This window comes from Lathamus discolor, chromosome Z (genome assembly GCF_037157495.1).
Source record: "Lathamus discolor isolate bLatDis1 chromosome Z, bLatDis1.hap1, whole genome shotgun sequence".
In the NCBI taxonomy this organism is placed as follows: domain Eukaryota; kingdom Metazoa; phylum Chordata; class Aves; order Psittaciformes; family Psittacidae; genus Lathamus; species Lathamus discolor.
The window spans coordinates 100,112,160-100,129,222 of record NC_088909.1 but is presented as its reverse complement, the minus strand read 5'-3'; the positions used below and the strand labels follow the sequence as shown (position 1 = coordinate 100,129,222).

Here is a 17,063-nt window from a genome sequence, read left to right as displayed (position 1 = left end):
TTGGCTTTTCATTTCAGCTCTTAAAGGCAATAATCTCTAAACTAAGGGGGTTTGTCAGAAATCCAGGGAGCAACATTTAGGAAACACCACTGCTTGTTGGTGCAGCTAAGATAATAAACTCCATAATGAAAATTGGGTATGATAAGGACATGGAACTGCTGGAACAAGTCCAGAGGAGGCCACGAGGATGATCAGGGGACTGGAGCACCTCCCGTATGAAGACAGGCTGAGGAAGTTGGGGCTGTTCAGCCTGGAAAAGAGAAGGCTGCGTGGAGACCTCATAGCAGCCTTCCAGTACCTGAAGGGGGCCTATAGGGATGCTGGGGAGGGACTCTTCGTCAGGGACTGTAGTGACAGGACAAGGGGTAACGGGTTAAAACTTAAACAGGGGAAGTTTAGATTGGATATAAGGAGGAAATTCTTTCCTGTTAGGGTGGTGAGACACTGGAATGGGTTGCCCAGGGAGGTTGTGAGTGCTCCATCCCTGGCGGTGTTCAAGGCCAGGTTGGATGAAGCCTTGTGTGGGATGATGTAGTGAGAGGTGTCCCTGTCCATGGCAGGGGGGTTGGAACTGGATGATCTTGAGGTCCTTTCCAACCCTAACTATTCTATGATTCTATGATTCTATAATATCGCCCTGTATTTCTTCAAACTCTCCAGTATAACTTACTTTTGACTTATAATAAGCATGCTAATTTTCCAAGAACAACTCATTTAAAAACTCAGATGATAGCTTTGATTTTGACTCTTCCACTTATAACATTGTGTACTCATTGCTTTAGATCCCAGCCCATTTGAGAAGAATTAAAATTCTGGTTTATGCGCACTTACTATTGAATGGCTGCTTATATTAATACAGTGAATACAATCACTGTGCCTTGCACCTTATTTAAATTCCAGCACAGATCGTCAGTTAAAATGGATGTGGTTAGAGCTTAAGTTTAAAAAAACCCAGAAGTACATGTTTTTAATAGCTACATGTAGACTAAATGCTGTATGGTCTCATACTTAATTTGTTGAACCAGGATCAACAATGAAATCAACACAACATGGTGGAAAACACTCTTTAAGTGAGAAGGATTTTCCAAACACAACTAAGCTCTGAGATTACTGTCTACAACTGAAACTGTTTTTCCCTTTGACTGTTAAGCTGAGCTACCCTCAAGGAGATGCAAACAAATTGCTTTCTTTTCCTAGGCCAAAAAGAAACCGAGTCACCACTGTATGGATTCTGCTTTCTATTGTTTCTGCTTACAATTGGAACAAAAAATGTCAAAGTACTGACATTTGCTACTGTTAGTTTACAAAAGAAGCCACCATTAGCTTGAAAATTGAAACCCAGCAAAGAGAAAATGGACAACAGAGAGAAAAGATTTCTGAGCGAAATCTGGGGGAAGTTTTTTCTTTTACCGTAAATCAAGGTCAGCTCTGCTTATTCAGACGGTAGGCATTGATCTCAGCTTCTCAGTAAGCACGGAATTTAAAGAGGATCCCCAGAGTGACCATATGTGACATCATGAACACAAGCAAAAGTCTCCAGGCAGATCTTCTCCCTGTCACTGACTTAGCACAAATAAAGACTTCTGCCATCCCCAACAGCTCCAGCTGAAGTGACACGCATATTGAACACCCAGCGGTGACTCACACACTGAGAGAAAAGTCATCTCAGGACTCAGGACACTATGGTGGAGACAAAACCAAAAGATTAAACTCAGGGTTGTAAGAATTCAGCACAACCTCAATGAAACCCCAAATCACACGTGCCCCAAATGACCACCACTGCACAAGCACAAGTGCGATCTGAAATGTGATATACCCATGCATAGCCCCTCTGCACATCTGTGAATCAGTGGTACAGGCCACGCCAGGTATTTTGCACACACCTGCATTTTGTGACCTCGTTGCACACACGCAGTAAGTGCTCTCTCAAACATGCAAGGACAGAGAGACAGGCAAGCACAGCAGAAGTCTCACAAAACCTGTAACGCGGTTGCTCTTTGTACTGGGCAATGGCTTTCACAGCAGAATATGGGCACAGCACAAGACTATTCTTTTCACAGCAGAATAGCCCGATCTGTTTTTCCAAGTGTAATTTAAATATTTCATGTTAAACTACTTCCCTATAAATCTGTGCTATGACAATGAGTGAAGGCAATCTGAACTGAATGGGCAGTTTAAGTATCCGCCTGTGAGGTATTCCTCCTGCCCCCACACAGACTCACACTTCACAGAGAGGGAGAGAGATGCTCCAGTCTGAGGTTGTAAGGAAGGAAGGAAGGAGAGGGGTTGTCAAGTGAAGATGCATCAGGTACTGTAGCTTAACTCCAAGTCTAAGTTTGGAGAACAGGCACCCTCCCTGGGGTGTGTTCGTGTGTGTTTTTGTTTGGGTTTGGCTGATGTTTCGTTCTCCTGAGTTCTACTTAAATACATGCCTGGAAGCATTTAAATTATACCTCTTTGGGGAGTGATTACCTCCTTTCTATCACACACGTATCTGTCACACAAGCAACCATCAAGATGTAATTTTTCTCTTTTTACGCCTATATAATTTTTTTGTTCTGTTTGCCTGCTCCATGCCCCTGTTTGTTTTAGTTTGCTTGTTTTCCCTTTCTCTTCCTTGCTGCTCTGTATCTTTATCCTTCCATTCCTCCTTTTTCTGTCTTGCCCATTTTTGACTGCAGTCTGTGCAGAACAACCCAGCTGAATGTGACTATCACAATGGGAGCAGTAATACAAGTATTAATAATGTCCTGCTGTTAGCAAGAGACTGCAATCACTTTTTTAAGGACAAAGCCGCCTGACCTCAGGGAGCATATACAATACTTAGTATAATTACAAAAGTCATATTCCCTTTGGCAGCCTATTTTTATTACATATTTTGTATCAGCGACAGGAGGCCCTGGGGCTACAATTTTGTTTGTCTGGAGTCTCTGAGCTAGACAACATGCTCGGGAAAGTCAGTTCATATTTAACCCTATATTCTGTAGATGAAAACCACAATGCAATGCACCTGGATTTCATTATTGATCAAACCACCAAGGAGGGCACTTATCATTAAGCTCTTGGCTTGCCAGTTTTAATGTTCTCCAAACTGCTTTGATGTGAACATCAAAAACTTTAGGGCTATGTGAAAATTCGTTTGCTAGACCTCATCCTTTAATTTTAGCACGTTCTACCTCAGTGCACCACTCACAGTAATTATGCAATGCTCTGAAAGATCACCAATTGTAATGGTTATGTGGCTGTACAGAGGAAACACTGCGCAGCAAACACACGGCAGCACTGTATTTTGCTGCAGGAGGCTTTGTTCTAGCCAGTAGCACCCACAACTACTGAGATCACAAATGTCCCTAACCTCAGCAAAGTTCAGTAAGAATTTAGATCCTTAGTCTTAGCACCTGAGACAGCAAAGTGACCCAGAAGTCATGGCAACCTGAATGTGGTATGGAAATCTACAGATACATGTGTGGTATCGATGTTACTCTTAACTGGCAGATATTCACAATGTGTCTCAGTAACTCTGAGCAATCTGTCCCCCTGGCAATCACAGCAAAGGAAATTGAGTCAAACTAAAGATTGACTGACATCAGAACCATGATGCTTAAAAGTGCTACTTTAAAAGAAAGAGGGAGAAAAAAATACCATGAAACATGTGGAAAATGTCTTAGCACCGTTGCAGCATATCCTGTTTTGTAAAAAAGTAGTGTACTGAAGGAAAATTATGTTTATTTTTATGCATGACAGTCCACCTTGACAACAATTTTCAGGAAGACGTTTTAAAAGTATATATAAAATAGACAACAAAACCCTTTTAACTAGGAAACGCTTCTGTTTGTTGCATCTTTTTACATACACTGTGCTAGGGAACATATTAGTAGAATTGCTATCAGTGAAAGTATTCAGAGAGCAGCACTCCATGGATGTGCTACATCACAGAGCTGCTGAACACATCATTTTCATGATAATGGTCTGGTATGGAGCTCAAAAGGCCCTATACTATATATGTATTTACAGACTTCTTCCTAGGATGAATACATTAGTATATTCTGACATGCCCCATTTTCAATCTGATCACCAAGCAGCATTGTTGCAGCTCTTTCCAGTAGTGCTCACAATCTACATGGGCAGATGCTGATGCTATCCTGAGTGATGCAAAGATACAGCACTTTGTGGCAACTCACCTCTGAGCTATGTGCAAAGGAAGAGTTGTTAGTTTAGTGAAAAGTAAAGAAACCCTTTTGGCAGATGTAGAACTACAGCTTTTGTGTACTTTTAGCCTTCTAAAAGTAAAACAAAATTTAAAGTCATATCCACTCTTAAATTTTCTGCAAAATTCCACCACGGAGTGCATTTCCCTGCAAGACAACTGGAGATTAAGCAGTACTTTTCTCTAATCATACCCATTTATTGGTTTTACTGTTATATCAATTGGGGTTCTTTCAATTCAACTAAAACTGAAACGGTCAGCAAAACTCCAGAGAGGAAACACAACAGCAATAGTAAAAAGTAAATCTCTAAAATGAATAGTCAGAAGATAAGATGACAAAACGTCATCCTTGCTTACTCCAGCTGAGAGCTGAAAAAATTTATACATAAATTATTTTTTTCCTGTTGGAAAGCTCTGCAACATGCTTGTCAAGTATCTGGGAACCAGGAATTGCATATGGTCCCAAAGGGCATATTAGTGAAAGTGCTGCTCTTTGTGGAACAGTTACAATCCAACTTACTTGCAATTACTTTTATCTTTTAAGAATGTGCAAAATGATACAGTCTATAAAAATAGTAGGCTTCACCAGCAATATCAGCATTCAAGAGAGTAAAAGTAAATGCTTTTTTGAGGCATGTGATCTCTGGTTAGCATCAGAATCAAATAGGGTGTAAGTATACACTCATTCTCTTCTGCAATGCATTTGAATTGTCTTTCTGTTAGGAAGTATAGAGCAATTTCTCACATCAAAACTTAAAACCTGAAGTGTAGGGAGGGCCTCTGTAAAATACCTGTAGCTGCTAGTTGTCAGATGAAGAAGCTGTCAACCTATACTAAAAAGTATTCATCCTGTTTAAAAGACCTTTTCCTTGTGAAATACTACCAGGGAAAGTTACTGATTAAGTTCTAAGCCAAGATTCAAGACCCCACAACATGGGCCTTATTTGCAGATATAACTTTCAAAGATTTGCTTCATCTTTACAAAGATTTTATCATCATTAGATGGGACTATTCTGCCAAGCACTGTTATTCTAAACCTCCTACTCCCTGCTGGTCCTGCAGAAGGAAGAAGCAGGAGCAGCCGCTACCACTACAGGCACAGAATTAGGGTATAATATATTCCTTAAGGAACTTGCACACTTGACTTTCAGTAAAAAATGCAGGAAAGGGAGAATTCTCACTGTGATGTCAGAGAAAGATGAATAATTTCTCTTACCAGGTCAACGGTTTATTTGTTTTAAAAAATCAGTTTCATCAACTAATGTAGTCAATTTTTTTTTCCAGTTGAGTGGGAATTAGACTAATAGTTTCACCTGAATAAAAGAATAAAACCCCTTCCCTTTGCCCATGAAGGCAATGGCTAAGTTTTCTTCCAGGCTACACAGACCCAGGTTCAAATTTATAAAAATCTTATTAAAAAATCCTGAAAAGGAGCAAACCTCTTTTTTTTTTTCAAGTCAATTTACAATATTTCAGTTTCTAGTAGACAAAGATTCACACAGTCAGAGGATACAAATATTCTTGTTTTCCCATCTGTTTCATGCTTAAATCTTTCTACAACTGGTGATGGGCCAACAGCTTCTCACTAGCAAATGTTTCTGTTAAGTCTTTGTATCATCTTTTTAATGATTTTCACTCCACTCTCCAAATTCTAATGGAAAATAATATGTAACTGTCCTAATATACAGCAGTTAATTAGGTGATCAAGTTTTGCTGGTTTTAGAAAGGGAGCAGCAACCCCAGTCGATGAATGTACCAGATTACATGTTGAGGGTCCTGAACTTGGCAGTGACATAACCACTATTGTCCCCTATGGGAACATAGCTACACGATCAGGATGAAGCAAGGGGATGTCTATTCCAGATGCTTTTTTTCCTTCTGGACCACAGGGACATCATCCGGTAGCATTGTTTAAAATGAAAATGAATGAAGGACTGCTGCTAAGATGTACAAACTAGATTGTCACATGCGAGTGCTAACAGAAGCACTGAGGAAAACTGCAGCAGCATTCATGTAGTATGACATGCTAGCAGATTGTTTGAAAATCTATCCGAGCGTGACAGAGATTAACATTTCATTCAAATAATAGGAGAAGACAGCAATGTAATTGGGGCCTCATAGTCCCATGCTGCCCAAATTTCATCAAATTTGATGGATTTTACATGCAGTAGGAATTTAAAGTCTTATTGGACTATTACATTAACAAATGTGCAGAATTTATTCTCTGTACCTACATGATGAGGCCACTGGGACTGGGTACTTTGTGAAGTTACATGCAAAAGTTCAAATGAAATTTGCACTGAAAAGATACTGTACAAGCATCCACTGCTTTTCGCATGTGTTCCTTTGTACTCTTATGAAAATAAATATAGAAAACATCTAAAAAAATACAAACCAAACTAAGCCAAGGGCCAGACTGCACAGATTCAGAAAGGAAAAAGGCATCTAATTGTGTACAAGGTTGCTATGATCACAGGGAAAAATGCCAATATATCCTCGGTGCTTGGCCCCACTTTGGGCTTGGCTCTCCATTTGGCTTATCTTTATTCATGAGTAAATCTGGTTAAAAATCATTTTCAAGAAATATTTTTTGTGATGAAAAGATGCTATTTTTATTAAAGTGCTTTGCAAACATGCTGATTTTCATGAAAAATTCCATCAGGAGGAATAAAAGGATGAAATTGCTTTCAGTCAAGAATTTACTCTTTGGAGAACTAAATTTGCTCAGGAATTTTGACATCTGACTTCAGAGGTAGGTATTTTTTTATTTAACTAATTGCACAGCACATCTATACTAGTGGTGCATGTTGCCTTATGCTTGATGTGTTGTGTCAGTTTGTTTAATTTCCACACAAAAGGTACTTAGACCTAGAAAACAAATCAGGTCTGTATGCTAATAGTAAATAGCACCTGACATTAACTATCCTTTTAAAACACCTCTAACAATGTATATAAATGACTATATTATTCACAACTATTGTCATTATGACATATTGTGAAAAAAACCTGTACAGGAAGATAAAATATGACATTTTGTAAGGATCTTTATTAGAACACCAAAATCAAGTTTCTTAGAAACCTAGACTCAAAGATCCCTAAAACCACAGCTGAATTTCTACTCAGCTGAAGTGTTTTAAATGTTTGCAGTTATTTCTGATGTGAAGACTGAATCTCAATGTACCTGAATGTCCTACAAAACAAAACACACCTCAAGGCACCGCAGGATTAGTCAACACTTGCAAGTTTCCTGTCATCTTGTTAACAGACTCAACCTCAACATGTTAATGAATCTTAAATTAAAGTGTGTTCCACCAAGGTTAATCCTACCCACCATCTGGAAGCACATCTCGAGACCAGGAGCAACGGCAATGCTGCTCTTTCCCTGAGGTTCACCATCCTGGATGGGTGATGCTGCTGGTCCATGATCATAGAATCATAGAATCAGCTAGGCTGGAAAAGACCTTTAAGATCATGAAGTCCAACCCTTGAATAGATAGAGAGTGGCAAACCTCAAATGGCAGAAACAGCTACACACAGCAGGACAGGTATGTCCTGCATGCGGAGCTGCTCTGCTGAGCTGCATGCATCCATTTCAGAGACGGACATCACAAAAGATAGCTCACAGGGTGAGGAATAGAGCCCTCCTCACTTGACCCTAAAGGTTAGACCTGGAAAACACATGATTAAATAGAAATAGATATTTTTTTTTTCTTTGTTAAAGCAAGTCAGGCCAGTGTTCATAGATACAGAAAAGATTTGAAAACATGAACCAACACAACCTAGAGTGCAGTGCAGTGATTTGGAAATGCTCATTCACAGTCTGTGCTGGTTTGGGACGGTGAATAACTCTTGGGGTTGTGCAGGGGGAGAGCTGTGAGGGGGAGGGAAGTCTCAGCAGAACAAGAGCCCAAAGGTCAGAAATACCTCAGCAAGGATGAAAGAAAGTACAAGTGGGACTTGGCAGCTGGACAGAGTCCTGTTTTCTTTGCACGGTGGCCTGCAGCAGTCAGTGGAGGCTGTGAAGTCCTTATCCATTACACACAAAGCAGACCCAATTTGCTCAGATGGATCTGGGGACATGCAGTAACTAGCAGGACAGTCATGTGCGCGCTGCTTTAGGCAGCTCCTACTATGGCTTTTTCCTTCAGTAAAGGAAAAAAGCACAACCTGGTTCACCCCAGTGCTCTGCTCCCAAACCAGAGATGTGCTGCATGTCTAACCAAGTACTCTCCTTCCCTGCAAAACCTACACACTGCATCTCTCCAAAAAGTGCTGCATGCTGCTGCATGCTGCTCATAAGCAAGCATTGCCTTACCTTCACAGGGAGAGGAGAAAGAAAGCAAGGGAAGCGGGGAAGGGTGGTCTCCAGTCCCCACAGAGCCCTTCTGAGGGTTCATAAGGATGCTACTGCTGCTGAGAACTGGGCAGCAGCGTGACAACTTCCTAGCTGGCTGTGGCTGCCAGAGGGCATGAACCAGCTCTAAGCATATGAGTGAAGGACAACACTGCTGCATCGTGTGTCTGCAGCTCTCTGGTACTTATGCCAAACGGAAAGCACTCTGGGAAGAAATGGATGATCTCTGTAACACTTTTCGCAAGCGTTAATGTGCCTTATCGTATTTTTGGTATCTAAGTGGCTCCCTGCCACACGCAGGCATATACACACAAGGCAGAGAGAGCACAGGCGCCTCCACAGAGTTCCTCACAAGAGGCAGCTCTCACAAATGAGACATCTCATCTGTGGGGATGGGACTAATCACGGGACATCTGCAAAGGGATGTGTGTGTGCTCATACGTTGCGTGTATTTCTCCAAAAGTACATCTACTGTCAACTGTTCAGGTCAGTTGTCATCATTATAACAGTTTTAAAATTCTTGTGAGAAACAGATGATGTTTCTCAAATGCACAGCTGAAAAATGAAAACTGATGGTTGGATTCATCTTGCTTAATTTGGGAGGCCTCTGCCTAAGTCTCCCTCAGAGCTGGTGGCTGAAGAACTTGTGCATTCTGAGAGAATGATTCATCTACCTAAAAGTAAATGTCTTTCTGGTGGCATAAATCCCATTGATCTCACTGTTTATCCTTCAACTGATGCAGCTCCAAGGCACTCCTAGGCGTCCAGGACAGAGGAAGCCTCTTACTGTATCAGTGACTGATAGCCAGGATACAGCAATCAGAACCACACGCATCCTCTCCAGCCATGTCTTTGAGGTGACATACGCACAAGTTACTACAACCTTTCATTGGGGCGACAGCAGGACTTGTTAGGGGAGATGCTGGACACCAGAGGGATGTGACCAAGTTACCGGTACTCCAGCGCATGTGGGGGGTGGCAGCAGTGCCTGGGGCTGTTAGCACAGAGCAGGGGGCAGACAGATGCCACAGCTGCTGTCCTTGCGACCTGTATCAACACCCTGCTCTCCCCTGGGGTGGTGTGGTGCCTTCCCCGCGGGCAGGGAGCCCCAGTCCGCTGCCACGTGTGTGCCCCGATCCCCCGGTGACGGCCACGCGTGTGTCCCGATCCTCCGGTCCCTGGCCACGCGTTTGTCCCGATACCCTGGTCCTTGGCTACGCGTTTGTCCAGATCCCCTGGTCCATTGCCACGCGTATATCCCGATCCCCCGGTCCATAGCCACACGTGTGCCCCGATCCCCTGGTGACGGCCACGCGTGTGCCCCGATCTCCCAATCCATGGCCACGCGTGTACCTCTCGGCTTCCCCGTCCCCGTTGCACCCTCGCCCTCCGCGGCCGCGGCGCTCACCTGAAGCAGGTGGTAAGCTCGCCCGTGGGTTTCAGGCAGGGGTACCGGGTGGTGGCGATTTTGTTTTCGGAGCAAACCTCCCTGCAAGGCGGGGAGTCCGGTTATTAAAATGAAGAAAAAGGGAAGGAAAAAAAAGGAAAAGGTGATGGATGGGGGGAAACGAGCCGGACCGGGAGCGCGGGGGTCCGCGGCTGGGGACACCCACCTGTCGCCGTCCTGTGGCTCCTCCCGGTAGGTCCAGGCGTGCCCCAGCCCCAGGAGCAGCAGCAGCCGGAGCGGGGCCAGGCTGCCGGCCGCCCGCCCCATCGGGCCGCCTCTCCCCTGCGCGCCGCGCCGGCTCTGCCCGCCCCGGCCGGCGGCGGGGCTGCGCCGACCCGCCGCTCCTCCCGCCCCGGCGGAGGGCCGCCCCCCGCGGTCGACAGATGTGCCCGAAGGAGGGGCCGCGCCCGCCCAGATGTGCCGGCAGATGCGGCCCCGTGGCGGGGCGGGGCAAGGAGGGGCGGCAGCGGCCAGATGGGGACGGGTCGCGGCAGATGTGCGGCCGGGGTAAGGGGCATCAAACCCCGGCGGTGCCCTCCCGGCCGCAGGGACCACGGGGAAATGGGGGGTGCCCGCCTCAGGGCAAAAAGAGATGGAGAGGTCCAAACCTGTGGGGGTGATCTGCGCCTCCCGGGTGCATCGCCGCTGATGCTTTCCAGATTCGGCTTTATCTCAAATCTCTCTCCCAAAGGAACGGAAGAGTTCAAAGCATCTCTGCTGTGACGGCTGTTTATCCTTGTGTACGGCTGCCACTTCCCCACCATTCATAAAAAATGAAATTAACGACAACAGACCTGGATAAAGTAGTGCATCAGGTCTGGCCCATTATACTATATCCTGTTTTCACGGTTAAACTGCCCAGGACCAGTGAAGCAAACCTGCAGAACTAGGTTGTCTTTGCAAAGTGTTTGCCTGTTGCGTTGTCTTTGATCACCACAGAATTTCCTACAAGTATGAAAAGCTCCAGGGAAATGAGGGTGTGCAAATCAGCCTTACAAGCACTTTCACCTGTAGTATAAATAACCTCATTTCACAGACAGAAAAATCAGGGAAACATGAGCAACAGACTGTACTCATGTATTATTTCGGACAGAAAGGTCAGGGATATGCAAGCAACAAACTATAAACTCCTCTGTTAAAGCAGCACAGAAGTAATCATAGGATGTAAGAAGACTTCAGCTACCCCCCTTCTATTTTCTGCCCTGCCACAGGCAACATTTGAACAAGCTACTTCACTGTTCTGTACCTCAGTTTCCCATCTGCAACAGAAAGACCTGAATAGAAAAGTAAACAAAAAAATAGGTAAATATTGCAGATCCCCACGGATGAAGCAGCTATGATTAAGTGTTAATCCCTTTGGCATGCTGTCCAGCACCAAGAAGGCAGCTCACGATAGATGGACTCTTTCCTACTTGAGAAATTCTGGGACTTGACAGAAGTTTTCCCTGGATTGCTCAGCATCTGCTGTCACCATGGTCTGTCATGTGTGCTGTTAACTTTCAGCTCCAAGGTATTTCTCTTCTCAAGGTGCCATTGTGTATTCTCTCTATTCCTCTGTTCAGTTAAAGCAAAGGAGTTCTGCACAGCAGATTTCCCCCCGTAGTTGTTTTTGTTTTCGCTGTTGAGAGGATGTTTTAGATGTTTATTCCTTCGCAATTACTGCTTTTCCTTTGTACAAATAGTAAGTAAGTAAAGGCAGGATCTGCTGTCTTGATGCCAGAGAAAGCTGTGTATGTTTCTTGCAGGGCTAAGCCCTTGTATTGCTCAGACAGCTGCTCCTGATTCAAAGATAACAGGAACAAAAGCAGGACCTGGGTACTTGGACCCACACACTCAGGAGACACCTGCATCTGCATCATCTTCTTTACCCTCCTGCTCCAAGTAGAAAGTATCCAGTGACAAGGTCTGAAACGAAGAGTGGCTTTCACTGCTGTAACCCCTGCCATGTCTGTCTGTAGATAACAAAGGATTTAATTTACCACGTCCCAGAAGTGGTCCCAGTCCCTCTGAAAAGCTGAGGTTTTAAAAGAAACTGAATCATACCCGAGCACAGAGCCAGAATCCTTTGGATGACTTTCAGCCCTGACCCAACTGTCATGACTGTGTAAGGACTCCGATTTTAAAAGGAACCCTATACAGGCCTGGTATAAGTATGCTCCCAAAAAATTATTTCTTGCCCAGAAGTTCTCCCATTGAATGCAGATCTGATTCACTACCTGAATTGCTTAACTCTGCTTTCTGCCTTTTCTTTAATGCCTGCCACCCACATAGTGCTGTATCAACACAATGTGCTATCTTTTTAATTAAAAATATTATATCAGCTTACACATGTATTTATTTAACTCATGCAAACAGCCTTGTTAATTTAAACACGCTAACCTGCAGGTGGAGGTAATCCTGCACTGAACTCTTTGCCAAAGCAGGGCACAAAGCTTTAGGCACAAAAGTTAGATCAATAATTGATGCAAAAGAGAGGTAAAAAGAGGTTAAACAGCCCCACACTTTACAGTTGGTGACTCTATTACAGCTGCAAACATTAAAGTTGAGGGGTATGTCATTTTGCTCCAACAGCTTCACCTCAGCTTTAATGACCATGCAGCCAAGGCCATACTGAGAGCAAGGCTTGCTTCCTGGGAAGTGTTGAAGGCTGGCGGTGGTTGAAGAAACACTGAAATGATCTTGTTGCCTCAGGGAAGGAATGATCTGGGACTGTTTTCATATATAGTAAATAAGCTGAATGTGATTTCTCGTGCAAGGGAAGCTTTCCCTTGTGCAGGGTCATGTTAGTTTTGACTTGTCCAACTCAAAGCATGCATGAAGTTGATTAAGCTGCACACTAAATTTTGGAATGCTCTCAAAGAAGAATGAGGAACTCAGTGTAGTAAAGTGCTTTATCAGAAGATTTATTTATACTTCTTATATAGGAAGATGCATTGTTTCCTGCGGTTCATTCATAATGTTGTTAAATTAATAATACAAATTCAAGTTTCTTTTCTGGATTTTGCTGGTAATTGGAATAGCTCAGAGGTGAACTTTGATCACTGCCTCCAAAGAGGGTCTTTCAGAAGCCCGTTTCCACAGTGGAAAGGCGCCACCTCTGCACACTGCTGAAAAGGAAGAGAGCGGTGTGCAGGGCATCACTGCCTCTTCTTAGAAACACGCTGAGGTCTTCTGTGTCCAGGAAGAGCTCACAAGAATCTTGGGTAGTTATTATACTACCATACTACTCACGGACATCCATCAGAGGTGTTCTATGAGTCTCAGCACAAATGCACAGAGAGGTTTGAAAGTTTAATTGTGATCCTGAACATAGAAGATTAATTTTCTCTAATTCCTGTCCTCACCTTCAAAAGTACTACACCCATCACGGTTTTGGGGGGTGAGGGTGTTGGGTTTTTTTGTTTGCTCTTTTTCTCAGATGTTCCACTGGAGCTATGCCCTGTGATTTCTCTTAATCCGTTTACAAACAACATTTTCATCAGTGCATTTTCCATCTGCTTCAATTAAAAAACAAGTAACCAGTTATTGTAAATAGTCTTAATCCACTATATCATTGTGTTTGCATCAAGTGCCTTGGTGGCAATTCCACCAGATCTCCAGCTGTCCTCATGGACATGACTTGGGGGATCAGAGCAGGACTGAAGGTGCAAACAAACAGAAAACAGGTTTTAAAGAACATCTTGGCCTTGGGATACCACAGCTTTGAAAGGTCTTGTGTTGGTCATTCCTGAACTAGTTTCCCTTCCAGGTGAGTGCCCAGACTGAACCTGTATAGAGCCAGATCTGTACTTCCAAGGAATATTGAACATTCCAAGCTCAACTGCTAAACACTCCCACAGGCAAAGTAGGGATTTTCCACACTGTTTCAACTCCAGGAGGCATCTAGACCAGTGTCTCATCTTAGGAAAAAAAAAAAAAACAGAACCAGACAGCAGAGATTAAAACTAAAGAGATGTCCTGAATAATTGCATCTATCTCCCTCGAGAAAGGTGGAATTCTGAGTAGCCTGGTCTGTAAAAGGCTGCATGAAGCAAGGGATAAATAGGCAGAGCAAAAGCAAAGGTGAAAGATGTCAGAGATCCATGGGTCCACCAGGAGCAGGTCTGGGATGGTAAGAAAGAGGGAGAAAGGACAGAAAGAAAAAGAGGAGGAAGCAGAGGAAAACCAGGGAGGAGAAAGGAGCTGAAGGAATGTCAGGGAACCTTTCAGCAGGGGCTGGGGTCTTCCCAGGTCTAAATAAGTATTGCTACCTAAAAGAAGATGGTAAAGCAGCCAGCGGAGCATCTTTCAGAGCAGGAAATAGGTAGGTGGGGGTGCTGAGAAGACAGTAGCATGGTCACACCTGCACTCAGTTATATTTTGGTGGCAAAGAGCAGAGGACAAGGAGAAGAAAAGGGAAGGCAGTTATGCTTATCTCTTTGTTCTAGTGATACTGGTTTATCTTGGAAAGATGGGAAACTGTGAAAGTTAAAGTATTTTATTTACTTTGCTTAGTAGGTAGAAGGTGTTACCTTACCTCTGGAGCCCAAATATGCCACAAATCGTACATTAAATAAAAATACTGAGGCAGAGAGATGATACTTCTCATCACAAACACTACTACTTCTCTTAATCCATCTAGGAGACAAAAAGTCTGGGCTTTCCATCAAAGGCATTTTTAGTAAAACATGTTAATGATGGACAGCGGTAGCTGAAATGCAATGCAACTGTTTTTAAAATAGACATGGAAAAAAGCACCTCGGTAAACATGCAACAGTGACCATCAGGCATTGCCTCCAGAGAACATCACAGCTACAGAATGATTGCCCCAGAGTGCTTCTCCATTTCACAGACAATTACAGGGCTCATCTTAGACTAGCAGCAAAAATAAACACCTTTTTGAAAATATCAGCTAAAACAATAGCCCTGCTGACTTAGCAGAAACTAGGTAAATGAGAGCTCTAATCCACCAAAACCAAATACTGGTGGATACATGGGACATGGCATGACGCTAACCAGAGCTGACTTATTTTCTTGAGGGTTAGGTTTGAATTACATTTTGCTATAAGAGATTAGAGCTGAAGAATGTGAAATCTTCCATGGCATCCCAGCTATCAAACACCATCAGCCTCTGAGGTGCATATGTGCTTCCTGTCAGCCCTGGCTCTTTTGACAAGGCTTGGGCCATCGCTCTAAGTGCACAGACAGCAAGATAAACAGATCCCCTTTACCCAGGCATTGTAATAGGTAGAACGAAGTCCCTGTGCTTCTAAGGTTTATGAGGTTTTCCACCTGAAGTAGCAATTGCTCCTGTGGTGATATCCCATAGCAGTGCTGTGCTCTAGAAGCCCTGGGTGGTAATGAAGGCTTTGGAAGGTCACTGACCAAGAAATCCCTTTTCACCCATAGGCACACACAAATACCTGCACAGTTGTCACATGTACAGAAACAGAAGAGGTGAGAAACTGCATCTGAAAATACAAATTGAACCAAAATTCGAGCACTCATTTTTTTGTTTGGAAACACACATCGTGATGGCAGCACAAAGGTCCCAGGAAGTATTCCCTTTTTTCCCAAACACATTAGGTGATCCTTTAATTTAAAAAGCTCTGGAAGCCCTATTTTATCACACAAGTTGCTTCCAAAGGAAGCGCAACACACAGGGTTGCTGAATGTGCATGCCACCAAGATAGCTCATACATGGCCAGACTCTAACACACCCCCTCACCTTTTATCACAATGGATCCCCAGCAAGGTGGAGGGGTCATCTTTGAAAACTGCCCACCAAAACCTCTAGAGACAGACTTAAAACCTTGAGCAAGAGCAGACTTGAGTGAAAGGTCTGAAAAGGTTAACTGAAAATTTACAGCTAAAGGGTGTTTTGTTTGTTTGTTTTTGATTACACATAATTAATCAACAAGCCTTTGTTCTGGAGTATGAAATGCTGCTCACAGAACAAAGTTTTAGTCAATGGTCTGCAAAGGCTAGGAAGGATGTTCCAGTAAGACATCAAGCCACATACGGGGAAGACATCAGAAAAGAATGGATGAAGCAACTGCCCAAAAATCTGGTTTTCAACATGCCCATGAACACACATGTATGCAATTTCCATGCGTACAAGCAAGGGAAACAGCAGAGAAAATGCTTTCAACTACTTCCTCTGCCTCAAACTGCTTGCATGACCTTGGGTAAATGACGTAGGCCCAGAGCTTCCACAGTCTAAATACCTCTAAGCATGTAGGTCCTAATCTCTGAACCTCAGCACACTGTCTACAACATGAACTAATCTCTTCTTTCATACCTTTGGCCAGGTTTGCTTATGTAAAGTCTAAGATATTTATTTGAGGGTGAAATTTGACCCTGATGACAGTATCAGAATATAAAATACGTATCTGTAAAAGTGTAAAATATGACTGTTCTGTATATAAATAGATATTTCCTGCTGTAGAATAAATAAGAAATCATGCCGCGGATGTCTTTGAGGAGTGCTGCACACTGCAATGCTCATTTCACTGTTTTATTTTGTTAAACTAAAATTTCTGTTATGGACCCATCCACAGCAAGTCACAGTAGTTCAGATATCTGCTGCACATGAAGCTTCCTGAAGCCTCGTATCAGAGCAAAACTATCTTGCTGTACAGCAGGTTTGCAGCTACAGCTTGATACAGCCCAAGGCAGCTCAGGTAGCTGTGGTTACACCTGTGGAAAAGCTTCTTTTCCATAGCTCTCCTCAGCATTACTTTAAAGCACTGCCTGTATTCAAAGCTACGCAGGGAAGCTGAGGAAGCTCTGTGACAAGGAGGAAGCAAAGCAGCCCTCACACAGCTCTGCTTATGGCAATACTTGGAGCCTGTGCCAAAGCAAATGTAGGCTGGAGACCCTGTACAAGTGCCCCTGCTGTGGCATCTGCCCCAGCTGTATTTTCTTTGGCTCAAGTTCCTGCAGAGATATGGGCACTCTCCAGTGGCAGACGCATTAACACGGATGGGACTACATGGAAAGCCCAAAGTTTTCGAGCCCTGTTGTAGAGCTCAGAATTCTTGTTCATATAATTGTGGTCAAAGCCAGGTACAGGG

At 43.6% G+C, this 17,063-nt stretch overlaps 1 protein-coding gene across 2 annotated transcripts in view; it reads right to left on the bottom strand.

The window, feature by feature from the left end:
- Window positions 1-10,309, bottom strand: part of CCBE1 (collagen and calcium binding EGF domains 1) — a 96,325-nt gene extending 86,016 nt beyond the window's left edge. For both annotated transcript variants that reach the window (XM_065662158.1, XM_065662159.1), the window contains exons 1-2: window positions 10,175-10,309; window positions 9,970-10,050 (exon numbers count right to left, since the gene is read on the bottom strand). In XM_065662158.1, the coding sequence (XP_065518230.1) occupies window positions 9,970-10,050; window positions 10,175-10,275 (182 nt within the window). In that variant the 5' untranslated portion in view covers window positions 10,276-10,309. The remainder of the gene's footprint in view (window positions 1-9,969; window positions 10,051-10,174) is intronic.
- Window positions 10,310-17,063: the final 6,754 nt, after the last annotated feature.